Source organism: Rhamphochromis longiceps, linkage group LG3, assembly GCF_057381845.1.
Source record: "Rhamphochromis longiceps isolate RC_006_pf linkage group LG3, R_longiceps_female_GT1.1, whole genome shotgun sequence".
NCBI classification, from domain to species: Eukaryota; Metazoa; Chordata; class Actinopteri; order Cichliformes; family Cichlidae; genus Rhamphochromis; species Rhamphochromis longiceps.
Window position 1 is genome coordinate 38,376,707 of NC_140559.1, and position 20,737 is coordinate 38,397,443.

Sequence of the window (20,737 nt, forward strand, 5' to 3'; positions counted from 1 at the left end):
TTTTTTCTGGGACAATCCTGAATTTCAGTGCCCCTCTTATTACTCTTTCTGGGTTGCAAAATAAACTTTTAAAAAATTTCAGGCGAGAATGTAGCCGTGCAAACTTCAAATATCTAGAACAGCAAACCCCCGGCACATCGTTTTAGGCTTTGGCCCACATCAGTCTAAAATTGTATGTAACCATGAATAACGTGTTGCCATGTCCACCAGGAGAGACTGGACAGTATAGATGTAAAACAAATATGCCAGCAGTTTACCTCAGTTAATGAGAGGAGAAGGCATGTGTGTGGCTCCTTCACATACTGGACATTGAGTTGTTGTGTGGGACACCAGTAGTCAATGTCTGTTGCTGTAACAGTAGTTCATGTTTAGAGTAAAACATCCCAGCCAACTGATTTGATCGGGGCAATAGTGCCTAAAATGTTGCATAATTTTGCTAAGAGATCTGTTACTTTGTGGTAATCTTAGATGAGTAGTTTTATGGACAAAAACCACCAGGTCATTCAGTGTTCCCTTAATGCTAACGTATAAGAGATGTTGGTGTAATATAACTGAAGTAATGTTGTTAAGTCCTTAAAGTCATATTCTTTTATTGTCATGACTGTATTTGAAGCCATTTTTATGTTTGTATGATACCTGATTTATATGGAATATGGTTGAAGTAAACTAAAGTATAAAATACTTAGTCAGTCATTTGTTTAATAGTAACTTAACATTATATAATTCACATATAAAACTATGAATTGTAATTTTAAATGGTTTAAAAGCATGTAGAATAGCATATGTAGGCAAGTATATTTCTCCTCTTTTTATCAAGAAAAAAAAGGAAACAGGGCAGGGTTCGGTGGTTGAATCATCCGTCCCCACCAATGCCAAAACCAAATCTACGCCCTTGATGCCAAGAGTTCTCAGGTGCATGAAGCAGTTTTTGAGAAAGTGACATTTTGTCTCATTAGGGTCGAATGGGTGAGAATTTTAAAGGATTTCCTGTATGCACCAAGAACTACTGTAAGGAGTATCGACTGTGACAGACACAGGTCATCGGTTTACAGCATGTCACTTTAAATAATACATCATTATGAAAAAAAGTAGTTAAGTGGTTTTGTGAAAGTTTACAATATAAATACTCTGGTTTGTCATATTAACTTTTAATATTTATTAACCATTAAAGACTGGAAATATTATCACAAAGGCCAGTTTATAAGTTCGTAAAGACAAAAAGATTACAAAGATGAAAAAAAAATAAACAACAAACATAAAAACTAAAACAGACTTTTTTATCTATCAACAAAAGTGTAATAATGAAGTAATGCAGCAATAATGAAGAAAGCAATTATGATATCACTGAAACGGAATGTCAAGCAGAACATGAGGAAACCATAATTACCTTAGCGAATATCAAATTTTACCAATATTGTGTCGTTTACAGCTATAGATTTGTTTTTCACTCTTAGTTGAAATTTTGCCATCACCAAAACACCCCAGTGACTCACAGCAGAGAACTACAAAATCCCAATTCACTCCAGAATGAAATCTGTAATAAATGGAGATGAGATAAATCTTACTTTGCCTCGTGTCTAAATTCTAAAATAGTTCTGAAGTCTTATTTAAAACATAAAAAATTGTATTTCTCATTGTCTCTCTGACTGACCCACTCATACTGTCCTCCTCTCATCATGCCCACAGCCCTGCCACAATCCTCAGTCTTTCCCTCTCTGCTCCACTTCTCATAGCAGACCAGCTTGTCATTGACCCAGAACCACAGATCCAGAGTGCAGGAGTAGCGCAGGCCGAGCCAGACAAAAGGACTCGAGGCATTCTTGGCTCTCACCTCTGCCCATCTCTGTTGGTAAGGGTTAGTGATGGAGACCAGTCCCCTGTGAGACTCTCTGCAGTAATCCAAGGCCTCCTCCCAGGTTTTGTTTTCTTTGATCAGGATCAATTTATCTGCCATAAAGAAAAAAAACAACACATTCCGTTGAATCTAGTGAGCTGTAAACATGAGAAACTCTCTGCGCTGTTTATTTTGTTCCAATAATAAAAAAATAAAAAATAAAAAAACCTAGAAAAAGCGTGTGTGTTGCTCTGCCCTCAGTAGAAAACAGTATAATAATGTTAATGAACTTTGTGCAGACAGGTCGACAACATCCTGAAATATTTATGTTTTTAAACTATTAGGAATCCAAAACAACTTCTCTCCATATTTACAGACAACAGAGACTTTAAAACGTTGGTTGAACATAAAAGTAGCTCAAAGCGATCCCACAGATATTTAAAGTCATCTGACTGTCAACTAAGTGTGTTCATGTTTATGAGATTAATTCAGCAAACATGCAGATGTAGGTGGAGGAAAAATATACAACATGTTCAGCTGGATCTTGTCAGTGATTCCAGTGATCCTCCTTTTAGAGAAACCAGTCAGACACATGTTGATAAAAACTCACCATCATAACAGAAGAAGGGTTTTTCTTTGTCACATTCATCAGAGCTCCATTTTCCTGATCTGTTTAACAGAGTCATAGCACATGTCTTGTTGCTTTGTTCATCATTGAATAACTGCATATCCCAGTATCTGAAAGAGAAATCACTCCTATCTGACCACCTCCAGCTGTCTCTGAACAGACCCATCCACACACTCATGTTACGGCCAATGAACAGAGCCTTCATTTCTTCTCCATCTACCTGATTCAGTCCACTGGCCAAGTCAGTGTGATTATATCTGCAATAGTTCTGAGCCTGTGTCCAGTTCTTCTTCTCCTCAATCAAATACAATGTTTTATTGTCTTTCTTCTTTTCTGTAAAACAAACAGAAAAACACACAAAGACATCCCTCAATAATTTCTCACCTGAAATTCTGTCTGTCTCTGTCTTCTCACTTCACAATTATGTGATTGCATTATATTTTTATATCATGATATTATAATAATATTTAATATTATTCATATCTCCTCACCATCATAGCAGATGAACCACATAGGATGGTGACATGAAACATCTACCAGCTTGTCTCTTTTCCTCCCACAGTTTCCAGGCCCAGGTTCAGTACCGTATCTTCCATTCAGATTCCAGCTGCTGTCATTATGAATGTATTCCACTCCTGGCAGAGACCAACGCCACGTCCTGTTTCCACCTGTGTTGTTGTTCAGTCCAATCCAGGCTTCTCCTTGATTCTGTGCAGAGTTACGGAGTCTGCTCATGTCTGTCATGTCAAACACTTTGGCCAGGTCTGTATATTTCTCTCTGCAGTATCTCTGTGCTTCAGACCAGCTCTTGTTTTCTTTAATAAAGTGGTACTCATACAGGCGGCATGTAAAGAGGCAACACTGACCTGAAATACAGAAATATGATAAACATAGTCTGACTGAAGAAATTAAATATTACAGGTTAACATCGTTACATAAATGAGACTCTGACTGTAGTGAATGGGCAGATGTGAGAAGACTGAGTGAATCTAAGCTAAAGTCTTTTATTTGCCAGTTGCATTCATACAATAGGTCCAGGTACATGGGCAATCTTGTACAGAGCTGAGAATAACAGTCAAATAAATACAAATACAAAGACACACTTACAGATATGGTATATAACAAAGTGCCTACAGAGGTATTATATAGGATTATTGATATTGTTTTCTTAACAGAATAAAATGGGGAAAAAAACATGTCAAGTAGTTCATTTATATTCATAAATATTCTATATTCATTTTATTTAAATTAAAAAGAGTATATTTGGTAAACAATCCACTTACCCATCAGAATAAGCAGATACAGACTCCATCTTTGATCTGACAGATGAAAGTGATGTTTTATTACTCAAGGAAACAAAGATTTGAACAGAACTTCTTTTTTTCACTTTATGTCAGATGAAAGAAAAGATGGATCAATACAAGATAGTAGGACATATGAAGTACATGTGAAAAAGACCAACATACTTAAAGAAAAATAGTGTGAACTATTATGAACCAGAACAGAAACTGTTTTTTAAATAATTCAGCAGCTCATGAACAAACTGATAAAATTAATGATATTACTAATCTTGAAAGCTCTTTTTTATTTAATGCTAGTTCATCTTTTCAGTAAGAGTTGAGGTAACATATTTTTTAGTTTTGTTTTTTTTAGTATCACACCTGACAAGATATTTCAGATATTCTCTACACATCACCTCTGCACCACATACATAAAATATATTACAGGTTTTAAACTTACATGTTATAATTTCTTCTCTATACGGTGTGTTCACGAAGACAGCTCTCAAGTAGATATTGATATACAGTAAAGAGAGCTCTTTTTTGTCAAGGTTAGGATTTGAATATCCAAATACAAGACTGGGACTATTTCCCCTGAATGAATGATCCACTGATGAGAGGGATTTGTATATTCCAGTTATAAAAGGTGTCATTTACTTTATGAGTAAACAGGAAAAAAGGGGAAGAACGCACTGCACTACTAACTGTCCACCAAGCAAGAACGTATAAACATATCGTCCTTATCTGTGTTGCTTAATAACTTCATCCATTATGTTAAACTGGGTGTGAGGCACAGTTAGAACTTGATCTGCTCTAGAAAGTACAGGATATCACTGCTTCAGCTGCAGCTACTCAGACATCATAGCAGGAGACTGCAACCAACAAATGAAGGCATTTATCCAATCCAGTCTACTAATTTTTAATCCAAACCACACCTAAAACTGTCTTTCTGGGTACATTATTTTTTTATATACAGTTACTGGTGTTATCAGTTTATTCAATTTAGGTTATTAGCCCCATAGAAATGAGTCCGATAAGATCTAAAGCAGGTGTATGTAACGATCACTGCTGAGTGATTGCCACTCTGTCAAACAAATCACAAAATTAGTTGAGCCAGCAGATTGACTCATAGACCCGAATAAAGAAAACTGAATGGAATTTCAGCTCTGCTTCAAGTTTTCAGGTTTGCTTTGATTGAGATAATCATCTTGTACTTGGTGAAATGATACAGGATTCTTGGATTACCTGGATAAAATTTCAGCTTCCAACATTTAATTTTAATAAAATTGTGAATGGAGGCACACTAGACTGAGTATCTAATTTTACTTCTGCTTTTGGTTATGTGCAAATTGTAAGCAAATACTATTCTCAGTGAAATAATGACCTTATATTTTGTGGCATGCTTTTATTATTGTTTTGTTTGTTGTTTTGACTGTGTTGCTGTATGGACTATGCAATGGAAATGTAAAGAGTGATGAGTGGTGAGAGTTTTGCCTGGGCGTCGATCCATTGGTAGTGCCTCAAGGTAATGCTTCGCGCGTCTCTTCCTTCACTCAATACAGACGAATGAGAGCGAGAGCTGTGTGTCAGTATTATTCATTCATTTCTCCTCACTGCTTCCCCTGTTTAAGGTAACTGCCATCCACAGAATGCTATAAACGTGGCAGTATGTGTTACTGTTAACTGTTAGCCCATTATCATTGTTCATCAAAAGGAAAGAGGTGAATTGTGGACTGTTTTTGCTGAGTTGAACTCCGTTGCTGTGTATGCTTGCTTTCTCTATTGCTCCACCATATTGTGTCATGATTTTTCTGTTACTACTACTTTTCTACCACCAGCTTGGCCTTGGGTCAGTTCTCTGTACTCCCTGTCGTCGATGTCAGTGATGAGGCAGACTATTGCAGAGTCATCAGAGAACTTCTGCAGGAAGCATAATCCTCTTCAATGCCAGGTTGGTAGGCAAACTGAAGTGGATCCAGTGATGAGCTGAACAGGGGCCGAAGCTTATGATCTTTCTGTTCCAGCAGATTTCTCAGCTGTTTTTTAACACTTTGAGCCTGTTTCTCTGTGCACTTTGGCTGGAGTGGGACCCTCTGTCCAGAAGTCCAGTTGCAAAAAATCTGGGAGTGTTCTTTGATGGCAATTTTTTTATTTGAGAGAAACAAATAAATCCTGTTATTTATTTGGCTCAGGCTCCTTGCAAAAATTAAGAACATTTGGTCATCTGTTGACTTCAAGAAAGTGATTTATGCATTTATTTTATCCAAGTTGACTACTGTAATAGTCTTTATTTTGGTATCAGCCAGACTCTGCTCTCCCATCTTGTTCAGAATGCTGCAGCCCGACAGTTTACAGGCACTCTTAAACACAACCATATTTCCCCAATGTTTCTCATTCACATTGGCTTCCAGTATGTTATAGAATTGATTTTAAGAGTTCATTGCTTGTTTTTAAGTCTCTAAATGGACCCTCCTACCACTTTGATTTTTAAACTAAAAATACTCCAAATAGAATTCTTAGGTCAGCTGAAAAGTTTCCTAAACTGGAATAGTCTGCTTCTTCAAATTATTACCTCTCCAAAACTCAGCATTTGTAAACCTCGTCCAGAAACACATCTTTATTCCGTAGCTTTTAATTGTTAATGAGCCTTGTTTTGTTTTTTCTCTGTGTGTTAGTTTTACTTTTACAGCACTTTGGGAGACCTGTGTTGTTGTTAAATGTGCTTATAAATAAACTGATTGATTGACTGAAACTGACCATCATGAGAGTATTTCAAAGAGGACATGAAATATTTCCATCCATTATCCAGAACTCTCTTCTACATAGCACAAAACAACAATGAAGAATGTGTGCATCAAATTCACTAGTGGCATCTAGTGGACAAATAAGAAATGACAGTCTTGATGTCATTATTATTATTATTATTATTATTATTATTATTATTATTATTATTATTATTATTATTAATGATAATAGTTGATATTTTACGTTCTATTTATATTTTCTATTTTTTAAATCTAGTTATTGATTTTAAAGATATCTACTTATCAAATATATTTGTGGTAACACCATGACAAAAAATGCAAAAAAAAAAAGTTCCTAAATGATAGTCTCTTTAATTTCTGTCCATTTAATGTCATAAATTATATTACATACATCTTTTAAATGGCATACAGCGACTCCTGAAGACCACAATATAAGAAGTCTGAGTAGAAAAAATACAAAATGAAACAAATGGTTGAACAGAAGGAAATAGTTACAAAAAGGATCTGTAAAACAGAGCTACAAAGAGTAAGTAAGCAAAAAGTTTGTTGATACAATAAGTGATGGACAATCAGCAAAAACACAACAAACAAGCAGAACTCGTAATCCAGCCTTTGGTCAACTATTATAACAAACAGCATTTATAGTTAGAGCTGTGGGAAGGGGGTGCTGTATGTGTTTATACAGCGGTGGAGTGGACCACAGCTGTACACAGCAGAAAAGAATCAGCAGAGTCCAAATGTCACAGGCACAGAGATTTCAAGTATTCCAGTCTTGCAACTCTTAGGACAACAGTCAAGACATATGATGTAAGCTTATTCGCACAAAGTTAACATAACATTTTAAAGTCAACTTTCAACAACAGGGCCCCTGTGGCTTAGTTGCCAGAGCAGGCTATTTGCTAATGGTAAGGTTGGTGGTTTGATCCCTGGCTCCCCGTGTGTCATAGATCCTGAGTCCTGAATAACCCCCAATCCCCCAAGGCTTGTAGTAAAAGTGAGTAGAAAAGCACATATATACACTTATATTATTTTCTTAAGGATTAATAAAGTATTCTGATTCCAATTCATACATACACCAGTCCATGTACAAGAAAGTCAAGTGCCCTGTTGCATCCAAGGGATTAATTTGAAATGACTTCCTGAAGTTCATCTAGGTGCATGATTTTAATGCTCCAAATAATTGGCTAATAGCTGATTTTGAAAAATGCACCACCTCTAGCTGGTGATCAGTACGTAACATAATTTGATTGTAATATGTCCTAACGTTTTTCTTAAAGAAACAGGAATAGTGTCTAAAGTGTTTCAACACGCCCAGACCTCCTAGTTTCCAGTGTTCTGTTTTTCCCGGGTTAATAATTTTCTGTTATTTCATTGTTCATATTGTTTCTGTAAAATTTATACATTTCCAATGCTGTATGTATGACTTATTTTTTACTTTTCAAATGTTAAAAGTTAGAAAATATAGTACATAAAAAATAAAACTCTAAAATTGATGCCTCAGTCAGAGGATCTTCATTAATGCATGTTATAAGAAAAATGTTGAAATTTGACCGATCAAATGCCCGATGGGCAGGTGAGCAAACTGTTACTGCACACTGAATAGAAAATATGGTACATAAAAACCTGAGTCAGGTGATCTTCGTGCATGTTATAATGAAAAATGTTGAAAAATTAAAAATGTTGAAATTTGGACAATCTTGGAAAATTAAGAAAACTCATCAGAAAAAACATTAAACTGTTACTGCACACCTGGACACATATATTGCTTACCAGTGATGCATTCACTGCACCAGATCCAGTACATGTGATTACTACTGTTTTTGCACGGCAGTGATAATCAAAGGATTGCTGTTTTTCTCATTTTGTTTCAGATGTGGACTGAAGTACGGGAGGATCTCACCACCGAACGAACACTCAGTAAATGAGTAGATGTGAGACTGAGACGTCACATCGTAAAAGGACACGAGACCTTCCTCATAATCTACAAACACCCCGACTTTCCGAGGTTTCTCTTTAACCGAAAGGCTCACTGGTGGTGTTGCCAGGGCTGCATATTTCTGGTCTTCATAATGTACAGTAGCCCAGTAACCATTGTCAGGACTGATTGAGAGTTTCCCCTTGCGGTTTGCGTCACGTCTCGCCACACCCAGATCCCACCCGGTCTTTTTGCTGACCTCCACCTCCCAGTATGCCCTGCCAGAGGACAGCCTGTTTAGCCCCAGGATACTTCCAAACATATTAAACCTCTGTGGAGAATCAGGATCTTTCGACATCTTTCCACTATCTCTCACTTTTTTCCCATTATCAGAAATTTCAAGGCTTTGGTGTGCGGTCGCCGGGTCCAGCTTCACGTCCACTGCAGTCAAAAGAACACAAGTGATTAAAAAAACAGGACCGTGTGGTGGGTAGAAGTGTGGAAGCATCACAAGAGTTATGGATAAACTACAATAGAAGACTCCCCTTACTTTATTTACTTTTTCTATTAAACATTTCAGCCAAAGCTGACCCAAACATGGTGGTAAGTATTGCTATGGAAACATTAGTAACAACAGGTTTGTCCTCAGTAAGAAATAATATTTGTATATGAAATCTTAAGGAGATGAGATATGAGCATGCATGATACCCTAACCGTTCCCTGAACTTTTTTTCACATCTTCCTCCGGATAAAGCAATAAAGAGAGGTTTCACACTATCGACAAGCAGCTAGGCTAACAAAAGAGCATCAGGGCATTGTGTTCGCCATGCTGACCCCTTGAGGTCTTGTCATCATAACAAGTAAACACTACTTACTTATGTTAGCTAACTCACTATTTAATTTTTTCATTGGTAAATAAACAATATATTAATATTTTTTAGCTAATAACTGTGCTAATTTTCCAATATTTTATTCACATAACTCCTGAAATCTTACAGTACTGAATCACAGTGCATTAATTTTGTTGAGTTTGCTGCTCGCCAAGAGGTGTCAAATATCGTTCACGTGACAAAATTTGAGAGTAATAAAATGTGCCCGAGCTAAACGTGTTCATATCCTTAAAAATAATTATTCATGTTTTTCCATAGACCCTTTTTTCAGGGGGGGAAGTGATTGCAGTTAAGTGAGCAGTTTTAGAAATATATAAGCAGACAAATTACTGTGGGGCAATTTGTTTCCACAGTGACACAGTTACAGTTGAGGAGGAGAAACTTTATGCCTTTGTGTTTAAATAGGAAAAAACTGAAATAACAAAAATATGACTTGTGCCATACAAACTGTCTCACTGCCCGATGACCAATCATCACCATCAGCTAGATAATGAGTGAAAGTAATCGCTGCAGGCAATGTTAAAACTTATCTCTGCCATTTGTTTCTTAAATAACTTTGAAAGAGTACATTAGAAAATTATGTTTTATTTTGGAAATCTACATATTAATTTTGACTGCATCCAACTAAACCTTAACAAGACGAGTTCAATTCTGGCAAACAATAAGATCTGAAGGCTTTTTTTATTTTGGAATTTGAGAGAATCCTGCTAAATTTCTATAAAGCTTTGGTTTTTATTTTAAAAATTTCACAACTTTTAAAGCTTATTAATTTTCCATTACAAGACCTACTGCTGTTCATCAGTATGTATCTGTATTAAACATCAAAATGCAAAACAATCACATTTTTTCATTTAAATAAGGTTTTCATTTTGAAATACACACCTGCAAATTTTGTAATCCTCCTGAGTTCTGTGGAAACAAACATTTTAGTAAGTGGCAATAAATCAGAAAATACAGATTTTAATATAAGTATAACAAAATGAAGGGCGCACCAATGGATGAGAGTTTTTCCAGTTTGTCGTGAATTTGCTTCATCATGGCTGAAGTCGTAGTTCTCAGTGTGCCAAAGGAGAGTGAAGTGTCAACATTTTTCCAGTCAGTAGATTCATTTAGGCCTGTTAGTGGCGAAACCTGTGTGTGCACACAGTAAACATCAGCATATGACAAGATTAGATTTAATGAGTTTAACGAAACAGAATTTCCAAAGTGCAGAAATGCACTTTTATGCTGAGATGTTAAAAAGACCAAAAGATGGACTTCAGGTCCTCAAAGCTCACCTCCAAGTTTGGGTTTTTGGGTGCTTCAGCAATGGCCTTTTTGAGCACATCAATTTCTCTTTGCAGCTTCTGGATGATATCCTGAGCATCTCCTTTCACTTTCTGTCTCCTAAACAGTATTTAAGAGAGTAAAATGTACAGCTCTATAACAGCACACTGGCAATGTTCAGCTGCTCTCCACTGATAAACTAACAGTACCAACCTCTCCTCCAGAGGCTTGAGGGCTTTCTTTCGAGCATCTTCCACAACTCTGATAGCCTCTGAGAAGAAATGATTGACTTCCAACCATTCGGCATCCAGAGTACCCTGAAAAGAGAGTGGATGTGTTAAAGTAACATCAAAGCAAGAAACCAAACGAATGAAAAATAAATAAACATCCTTACCTTGCAGTCTATTTCCGATGATCTGACTTCAGCCATCTTGAGCTCTCTGATGTGAATTTTCTGCTGCAAATCAGATTTCATCTTTTCCTGTTTTGCCTTGAAAGAGGAAAATGGCTCAGAGTCAAAGGTCTCATGATAGAAGGACACATCCTGGTCAAAAATGACTCCAATGTTTCTCACAGTGCTACTGGAGGCCAAGGTAATGCCATCCAGAGTAAGAATCTGGTTAGATATCATATTTCTAAGATTTTCAGGGCCGAGTAAAATAACCTCAGTTTTATGTGAATTTAGAAGCAGAAATTTAGAGGCCATCCAGGTTTTTTGTGTCTTTGCGATATTTCTGCAGTTTAACTAAATGTGGATACTAGGGAGGTTTAAAGCTAGAGGTGTGGTGGCTTTGACCGAAAGGTGTGCAAACACATGCAGCAGTAGCCTGTAACACTCTGTGAGGCTTTACTTCCACTACTATGAGTGTCTGAACTGGACCTCCAAGCAGTGTTTGTGCTGTTGGCACTTTTTGGAGCATTTTTAGAATTTTTTCAGTTTTAGTGATTGAAAATTCTACTAATTATTACATTGTTACTCAGAACCACTATTTTAACAACTATTAAAACTGCATTACCTTTTGTAGTTTTTTAGTCTTCTTCTCTTTCAGCCTGTCTATGTCCTTTTCTTTTTCTTCGGGGCAGATTGCTGCGTGCTGGGCTGCTTTCCCAGGAAGCTCCAAGAGTTGTACCACCTAAAATATGAAAGCAGTAAGTAATGAAATTAATCTTTATACAGTTTAACTCTTAGCAAAATTGTTTCACATTTATACTAAAACCATATTTTACATGCATCTGAATAACTGTACTTAAGAAATCTGCAGTACCTGCTGTCCACCAGTAGAGAAGTCCAGAGCTCGACGGGCTTTGTCTGAGCTCACGGTGCTTTGATGAGAGCGCTGAGGAGTCTCAAAGACTGCAGAGGAACAAGAGAGTTATTACCAAGCAAAGCTGGCTTGAACTATCATCAGCTGTGAAGATTGTAATGCGTACATGATGTGTCTGTCTCCATCTTTGTGGTTGTGTTGTCTGTGTGATCACTGTGGTTGCTGAAGGTCTGTGACACAGACATGAACACAGACTGTAAAAGGAAAGTAGAAGTGGAGATTCAGTGGGTGTCACTTGACAAGTTGTCCTAACACTTCTTTGATATGTTTGAAAAGAAAATCTGTGTACCTGTGCACCAGAGCCTAAATCAAGCCCCTGATCTTCGCCCATGTTTGAACCTGTTGGCACAGACTGTTGCTGAGTTTCAACCACTGTAACAAAAGAGGATTAATGGTTAAATTAAGCCACCTTGCTTTTTTGGAGTGTTGTCATTATGAACTAACTAAATTAAAATGCATACATGATTTAATTATCTCTACTGCAGAGGCTTGTCTGGCTGGAGAATCGATTTGGGGGATGAAGCTTGATGGCAGAAACATATTCTGCTGGAGAGAACAGATGTGATTATACAGTTCGATGCTAATCTAGTGTAATTTCTCATATTTCAGTGAAAAAGCCATACCTCCTCCTTGACTGAAGGACTGAAAGTTGGTCTGCTGCACTTTTGATGAGATTCTTCTTGATGATTTCTCCAGAGTTGAACTTTGTTCTCTTCCAGTTGATTTTGTGTAGATCTCATCCCTCCCTGGAGATCTCCGAGGTCCTGATCAACTGTGATTCTGGGCCAGCTGTAGTAGCTTGAGTTTGAATCTGTTGTGTTTGTGTGACACATTAAGGAACGATTATTTTAACTCTTCCTGCATATTCTTTGTTTATTTTTTAGTAAATCATTCCTTAACAATGTGAGAATACACTGTAACGAACTGTCAAAGTGACAAATTTATCCTCTGCAGCTGCACAAAGTGTAACTATAGGGCAGCAGTACAATCAGCGCACTCACCAGACTTCACAGAATTCTTGAAAATATCCATAAATGGGTCTGTTAATTTGATCTGAGGACTCAGGATAGTCACTGTAGGAAGGTAACTGAATTGTTCATGTTCAGGGATCCTCATTCCCTTTGGTGTACATCCCATCTTTCCCTGGTGAACTCTGAGGCCCTGGTAACTTGTCGTTTTGGACCAGCCACAGTGGCAAACCTGAAGACTCATTTTGGATGAGTTGAGTATCTGAAGTAGACAGAAAAGGGTGTAAACAACAGGGAAACCAGTAAGAGTTCAATTATTAAATGCACTGTTTAGAAAATGTGGTTTTAGATTTTAGGAATAATATGAGTAATGTGTGAATTATCAGTGAGGGTAGTTTATCACTAGTTTGCTTCAATAATTGATTTTAATGCTATTCTTTCCAAACAATTTGGTTATTATTGTTTGTCTTCTGCTAATGAAATTAAAAAAATATATTTTTTTCTTTTCTCATGATCCTAGAGTTTTGAGTTTTGGGGTGTTTTGCAGGTTTTTAATTTATTTATCTGTATTACAGTTCTGTATTGTTGACATTCTGGCTTTTTTATGGTTCACATCTTAGTCCTGTTCTCAGTGTTTGTTGCCTCATGATTAGTTTTAATAGTCCACGTATCAAGAGTGTTTTTTATTCAGTTTTGCTTCCCACTTCCCAGCCCGTTAGTCTGATTCCATTCAGCTGTGTTCCCTGGTGTTTTGCATCTCCCTGATTTCCTAGTATGTAAACAATGTCTGAGTCCTCCTTTGTTCTTTGTCATTTTCTCCCTCAAGGTGTGTTTCCTGTGTGGTTCCAGCTTGTCTTGTTAAAGGCTTGTTGTGTGTTCATAGTTTCTGCTATGGTGTATACTCTACTTTTAGAAGAGTTTTTTTTACTATTAAAAGTTGTGCTTTTCAGGTTAAAGGTAACCTTTCAAGGCATTACTGCATGATGTCCTGATGTCCTTATATCAGAAAGAAATGATGACCATATTGTTTTTTGCCCCTCAGTTACCCATCATTTCTCTGTTCCACTTTACAAGACAGACATATAAAATACTAAGACAAATATATTACCCCTTATATATAAAAATACTTTTTTTTAAAAAAAGTGAAACTGTCAAAAATTACACCTCGGACTCGCTTGTGTTGCACAGTGATTAGGCGCCCTCTAGTGGCACTGAATGTGCAACAAAAAAACCCCACTGATATTACAGTTTTGTGTCTTAGTGTGGAGAGTTCATGTCAGTAAAGATATACATTAAAACTGTCACCATTCCACTGAGATTTTAAAAAACATTATCAAGCTACAACATGTATGTACTTATACATAATATTGAATAATTTAATTCAATTTTTATTTATATATCACAACAACAGTAGCCTCCAGACACTTTATATTGTAAGGTCTACATTATGAGGTACAATAATACATACAGAAATCAATCATATGACCCCTACGAGCAAGCACTTTGGCGACAGTGGGAAGGAAAAACTCCCTTTTAACAGGAAGAAACCTCCCACAGAGCCAGGCTGGGGAAGGGTGGCCATCTGCCTAAATAAAGCATAAATGTGGTGAAATATCGATCCTATACATAACACATAAATGGTAAATGGCCTGCATTTGTATAGCGCTTTTCTAGTCCCTAAGGACCCCAAACACTACATTCAGTCATTCACCCATTCACACACAATGTGATGGCAAGCTACATTGTAGCCACAGCTGCCCTGGGGTGCACTGACAGAGGCGAGGCTGCCAGACACTGGCGCCACCGGGCCCTCTGACCACCACCAGTAGGCAAACATGGGGTTAGTATCTTGCCCAAGGATATTTGGCATGCAGCCAGGAGGCAGCCTGGGATTGAACTACCGACCTTCTGATTAGTGGCTGACCTGCTCTGCCACCTGAGCTACAGCCACATAAATGTAATTAGTGTTTTATTATTTTTAATAAACATTAAACATTCATTTTAAAACTCATCTCCCTTTCAAACTTTGACCACACATATAACACATAATTATAGGCAAACACTCACGCCCTGACATTTAATCTGGACTAGAAGGAGTTAAAATGACTCTCCAAGAGTAGTATTTGCATTTCAGGTTGGATTTGTTTATTCCTGTCATGGAAAGAAAAGCAGCCTAGTGGAAAAAAAGCTTAGCACACACCGTGCAACCTGCGGTTTAATTTTATAGCCATGACAGCTTCCTTATCCTGAAAAGATCTGTGTAATTAACTGAAGTTTTGTTGTATAAGTTTGTATGCATGTGCACAGATTCGGCTTATATAGGGGTTTTTTTCTGGGATTTCGCGCAACCCAGGAAAAAAATAATTAATACATAATGGGCTTGGAGTGACAACATTATGAATGAAATGAGCTTTATTTGGAAGCACCCCCCCCCCTCCCCCCCACAGGTTGTGTGTGAGACTTCAGCACAGCAGCAGCAGCAAGTAGGCGCACCGAGGACCCTCGCGCTCAATTTTCGAGTATATCTGTGTGATAGAATTTAGAAAACACATCGGTGCAAATTATAAGTCTGGTGTTTTTGTGTCCGTTGGTTTGTTTTTGTTTCGTGAGCTGGTTATTATACACCGAGCCAGAGAATACCTCGCCGCCCCGCCCCTCTCCTCCCTGTGCAGCAAGCAACAGGCGCACCTCGCAAACGGAGGGCGCCCTTACTCGCCACAAATGGGCAATAGAAAACTGACTAGTACCCATGCAAGCACAAAAATGCGTTGGCAGCATTGGTGCCAGCAACTATTTTTGCCGATGCCCATAATCCCGCCCCCACCATGTCGCCTATATCAAAACCCCCAACTGTATAACGTTGTGTGCTGCACTCTACAAACTACGAGTTAACTAACAACTTTTTAGATTTTATTTCACACGCAAGATGACGTCACAGCATCTACACAAAATAAAATACATATAAAACATATATATAATACTTATAGTATTATACAAAGGAGTAATGATTTAATATAATCTGATTCTTCTACAAACAAGGCTTTCATTCATGCAGGCACGAGAGTGAGTGGGTCAGTGAGACTGTCGTGTTATTTTATCATGAAGCATTTCAAAAAGTTCAAAGTAACACCAAAGTGCAGAGCAGCCTACCTGCGCTCCTGCGTATCTCGATGCTCCTCTGTGAGATCTGCTTTCTCCACACTCTGCTCCTCTCTAATAAAGATTCAGCAGTTTCAGTTTCCTTTCGGCAAAATCAATCCCGAAACTGTGAGGAGTTGCGACATATCACTGCGAAATACTTAGTTACTGGAAACGTCATGGAAAAGAAATAAACAAATAAACGTCATGAGGAAAAAAAGGGAACAACGTTCATTCATTCTTTAAGAAAAACGAGAGAGAAAAAACAAATACAAACAGTTGACATATAGATGCTAAAATCTATTTTTGATACCTAAAGTGTAAAAGTGGAGGTGTTTGTCAAACAGGTGGGGCTTTGTGTGCAAAGGACACTCCTCATTTAGCACGCAGGTCATTTAAAAAAATGTTTTTTTAAGCTAAACACATAAAAGTGTCATATCCTCCTCACTGGACAATAAAGAAGAGAGAGGCAGAGAGATAGATGAGTTTATTTATTTTCCATTTCCAGCATGAAGCAAAAGCAATATGTGACAGCAGACTGGGACTGAATGATTTACCATTAACACCCGGGTAGAACCCCCGCACCTGCTTCAAACATGGCACTTAAAGAAAAAAATATAATAATAACAAATGCACATATACACAAACCAGTTCACAAAAAATACCACACCCATGTATACTGATGTCTAGCAGTGGCACCATGTTCTTCAACATGCAAACTGAGATAGGGGTGAAGTTCCCCAGTAAACACTCTTTGGTTCCTCGTAACTCAAAAAAACTCCAACGTTTGTGAGGTTTTCCTTTGGGCAAAGGAAGCAGGTGGTTCTGTGAGGACTGTGCAGACTTTGTCATCTTTGTGCGAATCATTTTTGGGGTTTTGTGAGAGGTTCTCCTTATGGCTTGTGCTTGCTTTTATTACACCCAGATGCTTGTGTTGCTAACCTCCACCTCCCAGTAAGGTTTCCCAAGGATTTTCCAGTAAGATTTCCCCTTACCTCTTGTTTTTGTACAGAGAAAGTGATCAGGCTTTTTCTTCATCTCCTGACACCAGCTGCACCAGATCTTCATCCTTTTTCACTCAGTGAACTCTTTCCTTGTGTTGGTCATTGCTGTGCAGGAAAAACAAAGTATGTGATCACAGGTGAAATAAGGGATTGTTTTCCCAGTGCAGGTTTAGAGTGTTTCACTTTGTGATAGCCATTGATCCATTTATCAAATAATCTCTAAGGATCTGACTTTTTAAGAAAGACACAAATATCTCTGCTTATTATTTGGCTAACAGCTTAAAATAGAGATAGCATGTTATAATAAGTTAACAGCATTCCCACAAAGCACCCCTGCACACCAGCATTGCACTTAAATTATACTTTAATTAAGATATAATTATGATTTAATCACAAAAATATGACTGGCTCAGCATTACATGAATCAAATTTTTAAACTGATGTTGGAGTGAGAACATTGTTACAGGGAAAATGTGTCTGTCTGCAGATATTAACTAAACATCTGTATGTAGTACGAAATGGACATAATAATAATAAATATGCTAAAGTGAAAATAAACTTAACTGAAACTCAATACTCTTACAAACTAAATAGTTCCCAGAAATAAAAAGAATTAAGTAAAGCTTATTTAAGATGACTATGTTTGGACAACTTATTCATTGCACGTATACAGTACTAAGAACAACTTGATTTTAAGTTTCTGACTGTACAACACTAATTGTTTACTGACTGACAAACATTTTAAGTTCCACTAAATTAAAGAACAATTTGTGGTCATTTTTTAATCACATTTCTTTATTATCCTTGAAATTTCTAGTACAATACTTAAATTAATATAACACTGTATGCAAATAAAAAATAATTAACACCACTTCTTGTAATGGTGTTAAAATCAGCCCAACTTTTATTTTCAAATCCAAAACGTACATCAGCCAACATGCTAGACGTTGTTCTGCTGAAAAACAAACAACATTGCCACTATTGTTATAATCTTACAATGAAACAAAGTCTCAGATTTAATTTCTGTAAAACTAAGTTTAGGCTTTCTACAACTTTGTTTTTCTAGTTACATTACTTATATTTTCAAAATAAAATGTAATTATTGTGTAGCCGCAGGTGCTTGTTTCCAGTCCAGGCATTACTGCCTGAATGACTGTCATGGATTTAGGTGATCCAAACGTAAGTGGAACACAAATGGGACAAATATGACATAGTGAGACAAAGGAGGAAGAAAACTATATACACTGCACACAGGACAGGGACTACCAAAATAAAACAGGACACATGAGACATAGACTGAAACGTGGACTTGACACTGTGACTGGGTAAGAACAGACATGAGAACACAACTAACTTGACATGACTCATGGAACACAGAGGAGGCACAGTTACAAAGCCTCAAGACTAGAAACTAACAAATATAACAGGGGAGAATTAAGGAAAATAGAAATACAAATAACAATGCCAAGAACAATGCTAAATCAAAAAATTATTCAAAAACAGAAACACATAAACACTGGGTCCCCAGACTCAGAGCAATGAAAAATTTGATCTGTGTTAGCTACAATAGGATTATCACTTGCCCCTGCATACACTTCAAAAATTTTATAGAGCCCATAAGCCAATGCTTCCTTCTCCACTATCGAGTAGTGTGGACCACAGAAGCCACCACAGGCCTACAGGACTGTTTTGACAACACGGTTTGGGGTATATTTGCAGAAGGACCAGAATTGGAGGGCCACACACCTCTCATACTCTCATACATACTGAGAGTGTAACAACAACAAAGACTGTTAAAGTGTTCTCATCACCATCTTCAACCTCTCACTGCTACAGTCTATTATACCATCCCGCTTTAAGTCAGCCACTCCAGTGCCCAAGAAGAACATGGTGAGCTGCCTGAATGACTATCGCCCAGTTGCATAAATGCTTTGAGAAACTTATCGGCGGCCTAACTCCCAGCAAATGGGTGATAGAAAACATGAGTACGAGCAATTTTTTTTACATTTTGTTTTGCCGATGCCCGTGACGCCCCCCACAACGATGCCGCCCCAGGCAACCGCCCGTGTCGCCCGTATCAAAAACCGCTACTGCCTGCATCTGAACACAGCCAGTAACCTTTTAACAAGTCAAATTTACTGACAAATTTTGCTGAGACTATCCCGTCCACACAGTCATTGACACGTGACAATGGAAAGAACCCATCTTTGTGACCTGGTTAACTTTACGACAATCGGTGCAGGGTTGAAAGGTCAGATCTGGTTTTTGTACAAGCAAGCATGGGGATGATCAATTTGAACATGAAGCAATATTATCAACATGTACTTCACTTCAGACTTCAGTTGATCCTGTTTTTCCAGTGAAGTGTGATAGAAATGCTGCCAAACAGTCAACATCAATGCCATACCCAATTACTTGGGTAACCAAGGGGGTGTCAGAAAATAATTAGTGAAAAGAAAGTGTTAGCTTCTTCAATTCTTCCTTGTTAGACTCTGCTAAGTGTCCCAACAAAGCATCCAAGTTACTGAGCAACTCAGAGTTTTTCAGACATCCCTGTAAAATGGATGAACATTCCTCCCCAGTTTCGACCCTCCCACTAACCAACCCCTCTGAAAGAGCTGCCACAACAATTGAATTCACATCCTCTGCACCACATCCAGGAACATCGTAGAGATTTAACAGGTTTACATTAAAAAGTTGTGATTTCCTTCTGCGTTCAAGAGTAGCAACCAGATAATTTTGATCTGACACCTGCTGCAGTACAGAATATGGACAAGTTAATAACAGGAAGCAGTACCAACACTTTGTCCCCTGAACTAAACTCAAGTGTTTCAGCTCTATCCAGCTGAAACACTGAACTTTTGCCTGTTTTACAGCTTCATACAACCTCCTTCTAAAGCCATTAACATAGTCTGCCAGATTTACAGGAGGTGGGAGGGTCTTCCAGTCATCCTGTAAAACTGCTCCTGGACCCTGAACAGTGTGACCAAAAACCAATTCATATGGGCTGAACCCAGTACTACGTTGGGTGACTTCTTGCTAGCATGAGCCACGGCAGTCTCCCCTCCCAGTCAGGATCCAGTTCTGTATAATAAGCATACAACAAGAACATCAGGGTTTGATGGAATCTTTCAATAGCTCCCTGCCTTTGTGGATGGTTCTGAGGAGAATCTGCTACACGATAATAGAGGACCAGGTGAAGGGGAACTGTTTGATGAGAATCACAGGTCAGAATGAAGCTTATAATTGTTCAAGAAGCCTTATTCTAGTCACATCTGATCAAGCAAGATATCTAAAAAAATAACTATGAGAAAATTAGGTGAGTGTTTGTGACAGAAACAAATAAAAGTGCAGTAAAGTCAGAAGTGAATCTTGTAAAGATAAACTGTGGTTATTGGGACACATTTCAACTCAAAGGAGATAAAAGCAACATCACCCTGTTGTTACTGACACATTCACCTAAATGACAAATAAATAATAATATCAATTATTATTATTAGTAATAATAATAATAATAATAATAATAATAATAATAATAATAATAATAATAATACATTATATGTATATGCCACAAATTTATTTGTGGTAACATCATGACAAAAAAATGCAAAACAAATGTTGCTAAATGACAATTTTATTCATTTCTGTACATCTGATGTCATAAAATATATTACACAAATCTATTAAATGGCATACAGCGACTCCTGAAGACCACAATGTAAGA

The 20,737-nt window shown here is 37.5% G+C and overlaps 2 protein-coding genes across 3 annotated transcripts; both read right to left on the reverse strand.

Annotated features, from left to right (window-relative positions):
- Nucleotides 1-1,603: 1,603 nt before the first annotated feature.
- On the reverse strand, nt 1,604-6,117 carry LOC146674521 (C-type mannose receptor 2-like). Its single transcript, XM_085401078.1, has 5 exons — nt 6,051-6,117; nt 3,746-3,781; nt 2,954-3,328; nt 2,445-2,795; nt 1,604-1,947 (listed from the first exon to the last, which is right to left on the reverse strand). Exons 1-5 carry the CDS (start codon nt 6,115-6,117, stop codon nt 1,604-1,606), a joined length of 1,173 nt encoding a protein of 390 aa, XP_085257204.1.
- A 792-nt stretch (nt 6,118-6,909) lies between these two features.
- LOC146674522 (E3 ubiquitin-protein ligase TRIM62-like) lies at nt 6,910-16,057 on the reverse strand. 2 transcript variants are annotated; one of them, XM_085396559.1, is made up of 14 exons: nt 16,022-16,057; nt 12,905-13,133; nt 12,527-12,714; nt 12,365-12,446; nt 12,193-12,275; nt 12,010-12,097; nt 11,844-11,932; nt 11,595-11,711; nt 10,973-11,068; nt 10,792-10,895; nt 10,590-10,698; nt 10,305-10,443; nt 10,195-10,221; nt 6,910-8,863 (listed from the first exon to the last, which is right to left on the reverse strand). In XM_085396559.1, exons 2-14 carry the CDS (start codon nt 13,113-13,115, stop codon nt 8,319-8,321), a joined length of 1,878 nt encoding a protein of 625 aa, XP_085252685.1. In that variant the 5' UTR covers nt 13,116-13,133; nt 16,022-16,057; the 3' UTR covers nt 6,910-8,318. The 2 variants fall into 2 exon arrangements, with proteins under 2 accessions (XP_085252685.1, XP_085252678.1); XM_085396552.1 differs by having other exon boundaries at nt 12,365-12,449.
- Nucleotides 16,058-20,737: the final 4,680 nt, after the last annotated feature.